Source organism: Caenorhabditis briggsae (genome assembly GCF_000004555.2).
Source record: "Caenorhabditis briggsae complete genome, chrI, whole genome shotgun sequence".
Classification (NCBI taxonomy): domain Eukaryota; kingdom Metazoa; phylum Nematoda; class Chromadorea; order Rhabditida; family Rhabditidae; genus Caenorhabditis; species Caenorhabditis briggsae.
The window spans coordinates 14,001,027-14,014,084 of record NC_013489.2 but is presented as its reverse complement, the minus strand read 5'-3'; the positions used below and the strand labels follow the sequence as shown (position 1 = coordinate 14,014,084).

General features: G+C 37.4%; 3 protein-coding genes across 3 annotated transcripts in view; all 3 read right to left on the bottom strand.

Moving 5' to 3' along the window:
* CBG07944 overlaps positions 1–3,279 on the bottom strand; it is a gene marked incomplete at both ends in the record, with an annotated part of 9,267 nt that extends 5,988 nt beyond the window's left edge. The window contains 5 exons of the mRNA XM_002646032.1: positions 1,014–1,278; positions 1,653–2,166; positions 2,723–2,883; positions 2,941–3,131; positions 3,172–3,279. Coding sequence (XP_002646078.1) covers positions 1,014–1,278; positions 1,653–2,166; positions 2,723–2,883; positions 2,941–3,131; positions 3,172–3,279 — 1,239 coding nt within the window. The remainder of the gene's footprint in view (positions 1–1,013; positions 1,279–1,652; positions 2,167–2,722; positions 2,884–2,940; positions 3,132–3,171) is intronic.
* A 167-nt stretch (positions 3,280–3,446) lies between these two features.
* Positions 3,447–9,825, bottom strand: CBG07943 (the record flags this gene model as incomplete). Its single annotated transcript, XM_045241500.1, has 7 exons — positions 3,447–3,581; positions 4,422–4,718; positions 5,485–5,835; positions 6,514–6,778; positions 7,574–8,248; positions 9,226–9,416; positions 9,706–9,825. The coding sequence occupies 7 exons, from the start codon at positions 9,823–9,825 to the stop codon at positions 3,447–3,449; spliced, it is 2,034 nt and encodes a 677-aa protein (XP_045093613.1).
* A 1,347-nt stretch (positions 9,826–11,172) lies between these two features.
* CBG07942 lies at positions 11,173–12,996 on the bottom strand (the record flags this gene model as incomplete). The annotated part of the gene is made up of 4 exons (XM_002646030.1): positions 11,173–11,418; positions 11,938–12,079; positions 12,601–12,869; positions 12,928–12,996. 4 exons carry the CDS (start codon positions 12,994–12,996, stop codon positions 11,173–11,175), a joined length of 726 nt encoding a protein of 241 aa, XP_002646076.1.
* Between the last annotated feature and the right edge of the window lie 62 nt (positions 12,997–13,058).

Genomic DNA, 13,058 nt, shown 5'->3' with positions numbered 1-13,058 from the left:
TTTTTCGATGTACCCTTGGATACTGGGCCTTGTAAGACTGATTGATGCATTCTTAGCTCAGCCAAATGCCAAAAGAGATACGGTAGTTGCACCTTAGATTGATTCCAAAAATTATAACCGTTCTCTGCGTAGATAGAGCTCCGAAAATTGCCCATTTTTGGCTTCTTTTGAAATTTTGAGATCTCAATTCAACACTAACAATTTTCTAATTTTTAGAATTGCGTTAATTATATTCGATCATGGTTCCCTGCTCGCCGTCGAAACTGAGGATCGGATCTTCTATTTCATACAGTGCATATCTATCTTTTTTGGATTCTAAAATGTTCAATTGTGCTAAACTGTCTTTGATCTTTGTTGCTCTTCCTATTTTTCAAATTATCAAAAAATGTTTGTGATCAAAATTTCAAGTCTGATGATATCAAAACGAATAACAAAAATGTCTATTTTTCGGAGAAGAAGATAGAAAAAATCACCTAATTAATTCCTTGGGGAGTTTAGATCACGGGGAGAAACACGTTTTGTTGAACTCGATGGAAGTGGAAAATAGGGAGTCATATAGAGGGATTATCTGCAGACGGGGCAATTAAGAACAGGGGGTAATTAGGGTTAGGATCTCTAGAAAGTTTTAGGGTCTTCGTGAAATGCATGTATGTTTGTAGATGCTAACATAAAATTAAATGTGATTCCATGCAATTCTTATGATCCAAAGTGAATTTGATCATAACTCGATTAGTTTAAATACGAGATCATTTATTTTGGTATCATTCAAATCAGCGGGAAATTTTTCACATTTTGTATACATTTCAAAATGATCTCTTCGATCCATTCTCAAAAAAATAGACCATTACATGATTTCAAGTTGGCAAAATACATTATGTTTGCAAAACGGACCATAGCTAGCTTGGTTTTTGAGCTAGAGATTAGATTTTTATAAAATTCAACTCAACGGAAAATTTCGCACATTTTGATATGTATTTCAAATTACATTCCCCGTTCCACGTCATCAAACTAACCATAGAATAACCATGCCCTCCACATGCCATTCTCGCCTGTTCAATGCCCTCTCCAGTCTGATAAGTGACCACTGATTTCAATCCAGAAGTCAATGCATGTAGATCAGCCATTCCAGATGTATTCCCATTTTGAACATCAATCAATAATTGATCATATAATCGAATTGTTTCAAATCCACAGAAGATGAAGGCGTAGGCGCGAGCGATTGATGGGAATAGACGGTGTAGTTGGGTTTGGTAATCCAGCACTTTCACTTCACGGCTTCTGCAAAAAGATTTTAGCATTGGGATAAGCTTTAAGTTAAACACATTTTGTTAGTTGGAAGCAAATTTCTAGCTAGCAGGGTTCGCGAGATAGGCTAGGTGTAAGCTTGCCGTTCAGAATCTTCCCTAAATGTTGCCCGCTTATATCCCAAAAGCTAGATTAGCTACCCAAAAACTGTTAACTAAGAAAATATAGTAGATTTTCTTATAATCATTTCGTTAGTTAACAAATTTTGGCTAGCTCTTTTAGCTTTCGAGATATTTTGATTTTTTCAGCCAATCTCCTCTCAAAGTTTGATGGCTTCCATCTCACTAATCAATTTACCTACAGACTTACTTCCAATTGGGAAAATATTTCAAATTTTGATTACTAACTTATCCTTTAAAAATCCTTGTCTCCTCACTGCCGAATATCTCACGGCGATCGTCAACGCATGTGCCAGAAACAATCCCTGCTCTGCGGCCATTCGACTTCTCACTTTAACCATACTCGAGTACCCAATTTTAGCATGCGGTGGTTTGATATAACTCCCATCTGATGTCACTTTACTATGCCTCATTAGCATATTCTCTCTTGGAATACGGTAGTTTTTGAATCCAAGAAATCCATTATCAGCCCCATTAAAAGCCATTTTTGGTCCAATATCTCCTACAGTAATCCCTGGAAGAGGTTCATGTGATTTCTCATCTCTCAATTGGACCATAAAGGGATGTGGACCATAGTTGTGTTCTTTGATAATAAGATTAGCAATCACAATTGACCAATTTGCACTTTTTCCAAGTGCTCCAGGCCACCATTTCAGAGAAGTTATTGTTGGAGAATTCAGGATGAATTCTCGGGTAGAAATGTCAAATGTAGCTGTGGTTTCCAGTGCTCGGAGATTTGATCCTATAAAAACAAGTGCTAAAGAACCCTTGAAATAGCTAGTTAACACTTTAAAAAAGTCAAAAAGAAAAAAGTTCTAGGTTGGGGTCGAACCTAGGACCTCTTGGATCTTAGCCAAAAGCGTAGGCCGTTAAGCTACCACAGCGCTGGGGACAGAAGGAGTGACGGGCAATAATAAGTTACGCGGTGGCCGGTAGAGGAGAGAACAGTCACTCTAGCTCTTCTAGCTTCACAGGTTGAGAGGGTCCTAAACTTTAGACGCTCATAACTCGAAAACTAGTGAAGCTAAATAAAAAGTGTGAACTACAAAAATACAGTAAATTTTACAAGAAATAGAGTGTTGGTAAACAATTTTAATCTATCTCTATCACTTTTTGATATAAATTGCTTTTTAGTCAGTCGAGATCCTTCCTCTTATAATCAAAATACCTAAGAAAGTAGACAAGCTATCAAAAAGTTGTAAACTAACAAAATGTGTCAAATTTTGCACTAAGCATTTTACGAATTGACTTTTTAAAAAATCTAAACTGATTCTCCAGATAATCCCAGATTTACTTACCATGCCCCAATTCCGTTTGCGCATAACAACCAATGATTTCTCTTCGTTGAGCTCTCATGAGCCATTTCTCCTGTTGCTCATCAGTACCCTGAGTAGCAATGGGAGGTATAAAAAGTGACTCATGCAGTGCCAATGGGTAGCCTTCGATGCCTATGACTTCTCTGGAACTTTGTTTTTGAATTTGTGTTTTTCTAATTTTTTAAAAATAAAATTCTCACTGATGAATAAAAACTGTCTCCTCAAAACTCTCCAAATCAATTAGTCCAGGAAGTAGTCTATTCAAGACTGCGCTCTTTCTAGATCCTTCTAGAATTTTCTCCTCTCGAGTCATAAATGGATACGGTTTGGAGTCTTTGAGTTCCGGGATTCTGGAGACGGCTTCAGAGATTTCTCGACGGCGTTGGGCTAGCTAAAAGTGAAGCTGATTACCTAATTAGGAGCCTAGTTACCTTGTCACTTCCATAAATCACCGCAGCCATTGCATTTGTATCGAATGTTCCAGAAAGTCTCTCATCGGTGAGATCCGGATTGTCCCCGGGTTTTATTGATTGATTCATATTGAGACACAGTGTAGTGTCAACGTAGTGCCTAATTGTAACAGTCTTAACCTTTTATACCCCATGGAAAAAGTGGGCGGAGCCTAAATGTGTGCAAAAAAACCTGTACTATTTATTAGTGCAACTTTTAAAGTACAATAAAAACAATAAAAATCAATAAAGTTATTTTATAATCTGGCCTTTTCCATCATTGGTTTTAAGTACTGAGTAACTGATGGAAGTACGTCTGTCTTGTTCAATGGAGACGATTTTGCCCATTTGAAGAGATTCTCATAGACATTTCCATCGCGACGACCGAGGACCTGCAAATTCGAGGGTTCATAACTTGGTTTCTAATTGACTTTTTAGAAAAATTCAAATTGGAATTTGTAGACCTTGAAAAGGGCTACAGAATCATATAAAACTTGTATAGGTTTAAGTTTTCGGGGTTATATTTAGGAGTTGTTCACACGGGGTACTCTGAGGCTGCCCGAAAAGAGTCGACAGGTTTTCAACGCTCATCATTTTTTTGGAAATTTGATATTTTTGTAAATTTCAATTTTCAAATTATAGAATTTGAATAGAGCTACAAAACCATGTTTAATTTGCTTCAATTTAATATTCGGAAGCTTTCCGAAAATTAATACGAAGAGGGACATTGTGAGAAGGCTATAAAAGGGCGCATAGTGTTTAAAGGCGCATAACTTGGCTCAAATTTGATTTTGCTCAAATTTTCAAAATGGAAATTATAGAATTTGAATAGAGCTTTGAAATCTTATACGATTTGCTGAAATTTGAAATTTAGAAAAATCTAAAAATTAAGTTAAAGAGACAACGTGTGAGAAGGCTTGTTAAGCTGTATATAAGAGCGCATGTGTTTAAAGGCGCATGACTCATCTCAAGTTTCATTTTTTTCGAAATGTTAAAATTGCTTGTTGTAGAACTTAAAAAGGCCTATGAAAAAATATATAATTTGCCTAGGTTTCAATCTTGGGACGTCCATACGGTAATCGTGAACGTATGGTGATCTGAGGTTCGTGTGTTTAAAGGTGCATAACTTCGTTCAGAATCGACTTTTTAGAAAAATTCAAATTGGAAATTATAGATCTTGATTAGGGCAACTACACTAAATTTTATAGCCTAGTGAAGGCTTTAAAACTCACCGATCTCAGCTCAATATCGCTAAACTCCCAGGAGTCCAAAAGTGACACTGCATTTGGTCGAATTTTTCCAAGATACAAGTAGACTTGATCTCTGATATAATCCAGTTGACTGGCTGACAAGAACCCATCCTCCAATGCATATGACGCAATATCCAAGAGCTCATAATTAACGTGTAAATGGAGCAAGTCTGTCAGTGCCTCCTTAATCCGGATGTCCGCAATTTCGTTGACACGTCTGACGAAGGCTTCGACGATGAACAGACGGGTATGGAGACGGCTGGCCTGGGAAAAAGCTAACTTAGCTCAGCTGAGAGTTAACGGTGTAGCTTGTGTAGCTCAGAAAAGTTCAATTTTCTTTAAAAGTTGTCATTGCACTTCTTATCTTCTTATCAAACTTTTTGTTGACCAACAAAAAAGTGCAAATGTTGCAAATGTTTGATATCAGTGTAGCCATTTATTTTTGCAAGTCAATTTTTTTTCGGTGAGGGGGGGGGGTTGAAGAATTTTCAAAGTTACATTTTGTAGCTTGGATTTATTCAAAACTTCTAAAGACAAAAATTTGAAAAGGGCACTAAAGACACCTGAAAAAACGACCAGTGCATTTAGCACTACAACTTGCTTCAAACTCAACATTTGCAATTTTTCTAACTTGTAAAATGTGGATTTTAAAAAGCTCTACAAAACGGTATAAAATTCAAAAGTCTTCGGTTTTCCAGTTTTTGTCTGGGACGCGTTGATCAAGCGCAACGTTTAACACACACCGTTGAAAAACCACGAGTCTATTTACTGCCATAACTTTCTTCAAGGTTGATACTTTGATGTTTTCTAAATTGTAAAATGTAGATTTTAAGAAATTCCACAAAACCATCTAAAATTTAAAGAATTATGAGTTTTGTGCTCATCCACAGGAGACGTTGAATTAGAACGTATCAGAAGACACCCAAGCTCCGCTTTCTTGGATTATAACTCAACAAGCAGTTAACCGATTTTTACGATAATTATACCAAATTATAGGAAATTGAATTAATTGTATTCTATTCAAAATTTGTATCTCCTAACTGACCCTATTCAACTCCACGGAGCACTTATTCCATGCAATCTCTCGTTTCTCTCCCTTCTCCATTAACCCGAAGAACATATCGGCTGCCTTGAGTGTTTGTCTTTTTGACACATGTTGGAACGTCTTCACATACTCAGTGAATCCAGAATTTGGAATACGATCGATTAGAGAAGTTGGCTCGGATTTGACACCCAGATAAGCGACTAGAGGGCCGAGTTTCGAAGATTGACCTGATTTCACAAGTGCTGCTGATTTGACAAGATATCTTGCCAACTGGAGGAGCATCACCATATTCTCCCCTTCATACGTACATCCACCAATTGCAACTCCATAGATCTCAGAGATGTAGCTGGCCTGGAAGTATGGAGATTTGAAAATACACTTTTTGAAATCAGCGGATTTGATAACCCTGCGATCGTTTTTCCACCAATTTGGGATCAAAAAATCAGATTTAAAATTCCTAATTTTCCTCCAAATCTTCTATTTTAGCATCAAAACAAAATCTCAACATTTTAGTTTGTTTTCCCTATGCGGTTTTCAATGTCAGCTATATTTTAGCATAACTTGCTTGGTTTTTGAGCTCCAATTTCTAATTTTATACCATTCGAATTAGCGGAAAATTTTAGACATTTTTATTTAAAAATCTCTATTGAAATGTTAAAATTGAATTGAATTATGGGGCTTTGAAGTTTTTGGTTTTTAGAAAACAAAAAATAAAACTGATGCTACAAAATTGACTTTAACTTGCTTGATTTTTGAGCTAGAATTTTGATTTTTATATCATTCGAATCAGCAGAAAATTTTTTACATTTTGTATACATTTCAAAATGATTTCTTCAATCCATTCTCAAAAAAATAGACCATTACATGATTTCAAGTTCGCAAAATACATTATGTTTGCAAAACGGACCATAGCTGGCTTGGTTTTTGAGCTAGAGTTTAGATTTTTATATAATTCAACTCAGCGGAAAATTTCGCACATTTTGATATGTATTTCAAATGACATTCCCCGTTCCACGTCATCAAACTAACCATAGAATAACCATGCCCTCCACATGCCATTCTCGCCTGTTCAATGCCCTCTCCAGTCTGATAAGTGACCACTGATTTCAATCCGGAAGTCAATGCATGTAGATCAGCCATCAGAGAAACATTGCCAGATTTCATCTCCTTCAAAACGTGCTCGTACAGTTTGACAGTCTCGGCTCCAGCGAATTGGAATGCGTAGGCTCTGGCGATGGATGGGAAAAGACGGTGTTGTTGGGTTTGGTACTCGAGTACTTTTACTTCTGGTTGACTGGAAATGTGAAAAATTACACTTTCCGTAATTATGGTTGTCAGATTTTGATTTTCCATGCCCTACGCAAAAAACAAAAAGAAAAAACTCGAGGTAGGAGTCGAACGCCGGACATCCTGCTCCAGAACCAAAAGCGTAAACCCCTATACCAAATATCACAATGGGGTGTGTGGGGTGGATGGCGATTATAACTTTGGAGTGCATTGAGAAAGGCAAGCAGAGAAGCAGTCGCTCGTAGGGTTCATAGGTTTGAAAACCTCAACTTTGGACGCTTATATCTTGAAAACTACAATAGCTACTGAAATGATTCAAATATTGAAATATGGGAAATTTTGAGGCAAAAATTTTAGTAGTTGTCATAATTCTTCTATCTTGTTTGGTGTTTGAGATATATTGGTTTTTACTAGACAGCCTCATGCCTATTTGGGTTCCTAGGTTGGGATAGTAAATTTCAGATGCTTGTATCTCGAAAACTAGAATAGCTACTAAAATTTTGAAAATAAATATAGGAAATTTTGAGGCAAACACTTTTGTAATTGAAAGTTTGCGTTTAGGGCTTTTAGTTTTAGACATATATCTCTTTGAAAGTTTTCAGTGCCTTACATAGCTTTACTTGAACTTTGTGCTCAATTATCTTAATTCCCATGAGAGATATCAAAAACTTGTGAACTGTGACAATGTTTCCGATATTATGATAAACATTTTGTTAGTTGACATATTTTTGATATCTTTCACACGAAATGAGATAATTGAGCTAGCTTATCATTTCTAAATTCGATTTCCTGAACTTCTCACCTCTTATCAATCTGTCCTTGCCGTCTAACCGATGAGTATCTAGTCGCAATATTTAGTGCACTCGCCAACATAATCGCCTGTCCCGTCAACATATAAGCTCTAACATGAACCATAGCGGAGTAGTTGATCTTAGCATGGGGCGGTTTTATATAAGTCCCATCGGCCTCCACCTTAGTATGTCTCATGAGAAGATTCGTTCTTGGAATACGGTACTTGTTGAATCCCAAAAATCCATTGTCCACAATATTATATGCCATTTTTGGTCCAATATCTCCAATAGTGATTCCTGGAAGCGGCTCGTGCGTCTTCTCATCTCTCAATTGAACCATAAACGGATGTGGCCCATAATTCTTCGCCTTGATTATCATATGGGCTACTACAACCGCGTAGTTGGAGCTTTTTCCTAGATTTCCTGGCCACCATTTCAATGCGGTGATTTGTGGAGTATGGAGTACAAATTCTTGTGTCGCCAAGTCATAAGTAGCCGTTGTCTCCAGATTCTGAAGATTCGTTCCATGACCCAATTCGGTTTGGGCGTAGGTTCCAATGATTTCTCGACGGAGAGCTCTTGGTAGCCATTTGGCTTGTTGCTCATCGGATGCTTGAGCAGAGAGCGCTGGAATGAACATGACTCCGTGGAGTGCCATTGGGTTGCCTTCCAGACCGAGGACTTCGCTGAAATAAACCTTTTAGTTTGGGGTCTTCTCTTTGAGCACATATATCTCATTTCCTGTAAGAGATATTCAAAAATGAGTAACTAACAAATTAATGCTGATATTATAATAAACATTTTGTTAGTCAGCGACTTTTTGATATCTCTTACAGTAACCGAGATAAATGGGCTCACAGTTATCGCGCCGCTGAGCTACGCGGTCACAACTTGTTAGTTATGTTAATGTTTATAGGTAAAGCTACAATAAAACAGTTTTTTATCATCTTACCATTTTTTAAGTACCATCAATTTTTTGATATATTTATCTAGAGGCACCTGGGTTCCCCTTCACCTTGTCTGTGTGAAAGGTGCCCCTGGTGTGACCCTTCTCTATAGAGCCTCTTGCCTAACCTTCTACTTTAAACCCATTTATCTCATTTCCTGTAAGAGATATCAAAAAACGATAAACTGATAAAATGTTAAACATAATATCAGTAATATTTTGCTAGTTGGTTACTTTTTCATATATTTTACAGGAACCGAGATATCGCGATTTTAAGTTTCACCCCTGATGAAAAATACGGGATTTCGAAAGATGAACTTTAAGCCAATTTATCTCGGTTACTGTGAAAGATATCAAAAAGTGTTAAAGTGATCAAATGTTAAGCATAATATCAGTAATATTTTATTAGTTTACCATGTTTTGATATCTCTTACAGTAACCGAGATAAATGGGCTTTAATGCTGTGCGAGAAGGGCTCTATAAATTTCAGCCCATTTATCTCGGTTTCTCTAGAAGGTATCAAAGAAAGTGGTAAAATGTTTATTATAATATCACAAAAATTTTATCAGTTTACCACTTTTCGATATATTTTACAGTAACCGAAATATATGTGTTCAAAGTTATCCTTTAGTCGTAACAGCTAGGCGAAGTGCGGCTCATTTCAAAACCCCAACACTTTTATCGTTAATTTTTGTAGTCTTTGTAGTCTGAACTCACTTATTCAAATGATACAACTCGGCTGGATCAGTTGGGTCAATAATCTGGCCCATTTTCTCTGTCAAAATTGTCAACTTTCTCGCCGATTCCATAATTTTCTCCTCTCTGGTCATAAATGGTAATGGTTTGGAGTCATGGAGCTCTGGCATTTGAGCAATTTTAGCACTAATCTCACGACGACGACGAGCGCGCTGAAAATTGAAATTTTTTTTAGCTGAAAGGTTCCTAAAACAAGTTTCTGAAACACTTCGCCGACCCTCGCGAAGTCACCAGTAGACCAAAATTTCTCAAATTTTCACAGGTAATTCGAAATAGCAGCGAGATGATGCCCAAACTTTCCGTTTTTCAAAATTTTGATTTTGAAGCCTTCTGGAGACGTTCCTTTGCTTCATCACAGTGAAAAAAGGGGTGGTGGGAAGAGAGGGCGAGGAGAATAGAGCAAATATGAACAAAACTAATCATTTGAAACAAAAATGTTACCTTCTCACTTCCCCAAATTTGAGCAGCCATATCATTGGTATTAAACGTTGATGTTAACCTTTCAGATGTCAAATCCGGATTATCTCCTTCTTGAATGTTCTTGTTCAGATTTTGAACCATTTTTCAGTTTTTATTTATCTGGAACTTTGAAATTTTAACAAATTAATACTTACAGAAAATCCAAGTTTCTACAAAAGTCTTTAAAAAATTGTGAATCTAAAAAACTCCAAAAAATTCTTTAAACACCTGAAAGTAGCGAAAGTTCCACACTGTCAAATTTGAGCTAATTATCTCCGTTCCTATAAGAGATATCAAAAATATGTCAACTGATGAAATGTTTTTGATATTATGATAAGCAATTTATCAGTTGACAGGTTTTTGATATCTCTCCTAAGAGCCGAGATAAATTGGCTCAAAGTTTAACGTCTAGTCCACACTTGGCTAAAGAAGTTCACAATTTTTTTCAAAAAAAAATTCAAAAACTGTACTAAAAAGGAAAACTAAACAAAATAAGAGGGAAAAACTCTAAACTGATATGTTCTCTGCACTGATAAAACACACAATTTCGACCATTTGTCCACTTTTGGCTAAAAGGAGGAAAAGAAAGGAAATGATAAGATTTTTATCATTTCCCCGCCATCAGACCACATCGTACCGCCCGTCTCTTCTATTCGTCACCTTCTTCTTATAAGGACTACAAAGTAGTCTGTATACGTGATCTAAATAGCTACATGATCATTTTTGTAAATATGTACCCGAACATTTTAGTGAAAACAAGTGTTTCCTAATGTGTAGCCTATAATATGACTTGTGGAAATGATTTGACTAAAGTTAAGCTTCATTTTTCCAGTTTACAAATTCCTTCTAGCATTTCTAGTTTTTGAGATATTCAAGTTTTTAGAAAAAAACGAGGTAGTTTAGAAAAACCAAAATATCTCAAAAACCAAACAAGATAGAAAAAAGTGTCAACTAACAAAACATTTGGCTTAAAATTTCACACATTTTCTAAGTGAACAACTTTTTTGTAGGTAAAGCGGTTTTTGAGATATAGATGCTCAAATTTTAGAATCTCCTCTCCTCTAACTACCAGAGAAGAAAGATTGTTTGCTTGTCTGCGCTCTCTCAACGCCCACCACCTTGCTGTTTATATCTGCCTTCCGCAACTATCTGCTCGAAGCGTCCACATGGTGTGTAGGTAAAACTTTTGCTTTTGGTTCAAGAGGTCGCAGGTTCAATCCCAGCGGTGGTGTTTTTCTTTTTTATTCCTTTTGCTTCTTTTCTAATGCACGGGAAACTGTTTTTTGTGGATTTTGACTAATTTTAAGAAGTTCTGATTTGAAAAATCCCGAATTCTGAGACCTCTGAAAACCCAAAAAAAAATCAAATTTTCGCGCAAAAAAAATAAAATTTATTTGATACACAGACAGACACACAGACAGACATATCAAAAAATAGTTAATTAAAAATTCAAACAGCATCATCATTATTTCCAGAGCACAACAATGGTTTTCCCTCATGCAAAATCGCAGCCGCCGTTTTATCGATTATCGATTTTCGGACAGTTTTCGGCTTCTCCTGACAAGTGGGCGGAGCTTGTGACGTGTTATCAGTTTTCGTATCAGTTGGAGGTTTGTTTTGGGTGCTTTGAGAGATCAATGAGTCCTGTTGACGAGATGGTTGGAATGTTTGGGTTGGGCATTCGGGGTGTTGAGTCTGGAAAATGAAAAATAAGACATTTATAACTCTGGAAAATCAACTTTCTATGCCCTACACAAGAAGCAAAAAAGAAAAACCCCAGCGTGGATCGAACCTGCGACCTCTTGAGCCAAAGTCAAAAGCGTTACCTGCACACCATGTGGGCGCAGCGAGTAGGGTGCGGCGGAAAGCAGATATAAACGGGGAGGTGGTCCGCGTTGAGAGAGCGCAGACAAGCAGACAACCTTGCGTCTCTAGCCTAGAGACTTCTGGTGGGAAGAAAGAGATTTCAAACTTTGACCCCATATATCTCCAACATCGCTGGACCTACTTAAAAGTTGTCAACTAACAAAATGTGTGAAATTTTAAACCAAATATTTTATTAGTTGACTACTTTTTTCTATCTTTTTTGGTTTTTGAGATATTTTCGTTTTTCTAGACTGACCCGAATTCCTCTAAAATTTTTGATATCTAAAAAACTAGAAACGCTAGAAAAAAGTTATAAACTGGGAAAATAGAGGAAAATTCAAGACGAACCGTAAGAACAAGCTCTCGATAGCTCTCGCTTTTCCACAAATCCAAAAAGACCTTCTCGTTGGCGAGACCGGTCTCCATGAAACGGCTGCTCGAGACGAAGCGGGCGAAAAATTGATTGGCAGGGACGGATCCGAAGATACTTCTGAAAAAAAATAACGCTGAAAATGCGTCAAGGCACTAGGAATGCGCCAAGACACCAGGAATGCGCCAATGCACGAAAAATGCGCAAAGAAAAAAGAAAAAAAATGAGCTTGGCGCCCAAAGTGTTGGTTTTAGATTCCTATAGACATTTCTTGAGCTTGGACGTACTTCTCGTGCCTTGACGCACTTTTGGTGCCTTGACGCATCCTTGGCGCCTTTGCGCGTTTTTGGTGCATATACGCCAGCTTTGTTTCTAGGTTATTTTAGTATTCTTATTGTGACCCTAAGTATTAGTTTCCGATTCCTTGACGCATTTCTTGTGTCTTGACGCACTTCCGGTGACTTGACGCACTTTCGGTGCAAACACCCCAACTTCGCTTCTAGTAATCTTATCTCGGTCATCATTCTTATTGTTAGTTTCCGATTCCTTGGCGCACTTTCGGTGCCTTGTCGCAATTTTCGTGCCTTGACGCATTTTCCGTTCCTTGGCGCATTTTTCGAGCCTTTCCGCCCCAAACTCACTCCAAAATGTCATTTTTCGATGCACAAGAGTTGACATATTCCATTCGAACCTCTTCCAGTGTCATGCCAGCCTCCAGTGCAAGAATAACCGTCTCAATCGGTGTCAACATGCCCGTCTTCACCGCCGCCCGTCCTTTTATCAGCATTTTTCGCAATTTTCTCACTGTAGGATGCTTCTTTCGTGCCAGGACCCGTCGGGAGAGATGGTAGTTGAGCAGGAGGATGAGCAATGACAAAAATATCATTACCGATGAGAATGCGATTGATGTCTGGAACTTTTTTTTGGAATTTTTGAATTTTCAAAAATTCGAAAATTCAAATTCCCACCGTTTCGAAAATCTTCTGCTCTGTGACAGCTCTCGCTCCGCCTCCTTTTCCCTGCGTAATTGAGCTCATATCGATTTTTTTATTGATTTTTCGGAAATAAACATTTTCAGCATTTTTTGAAATTTTTCAAT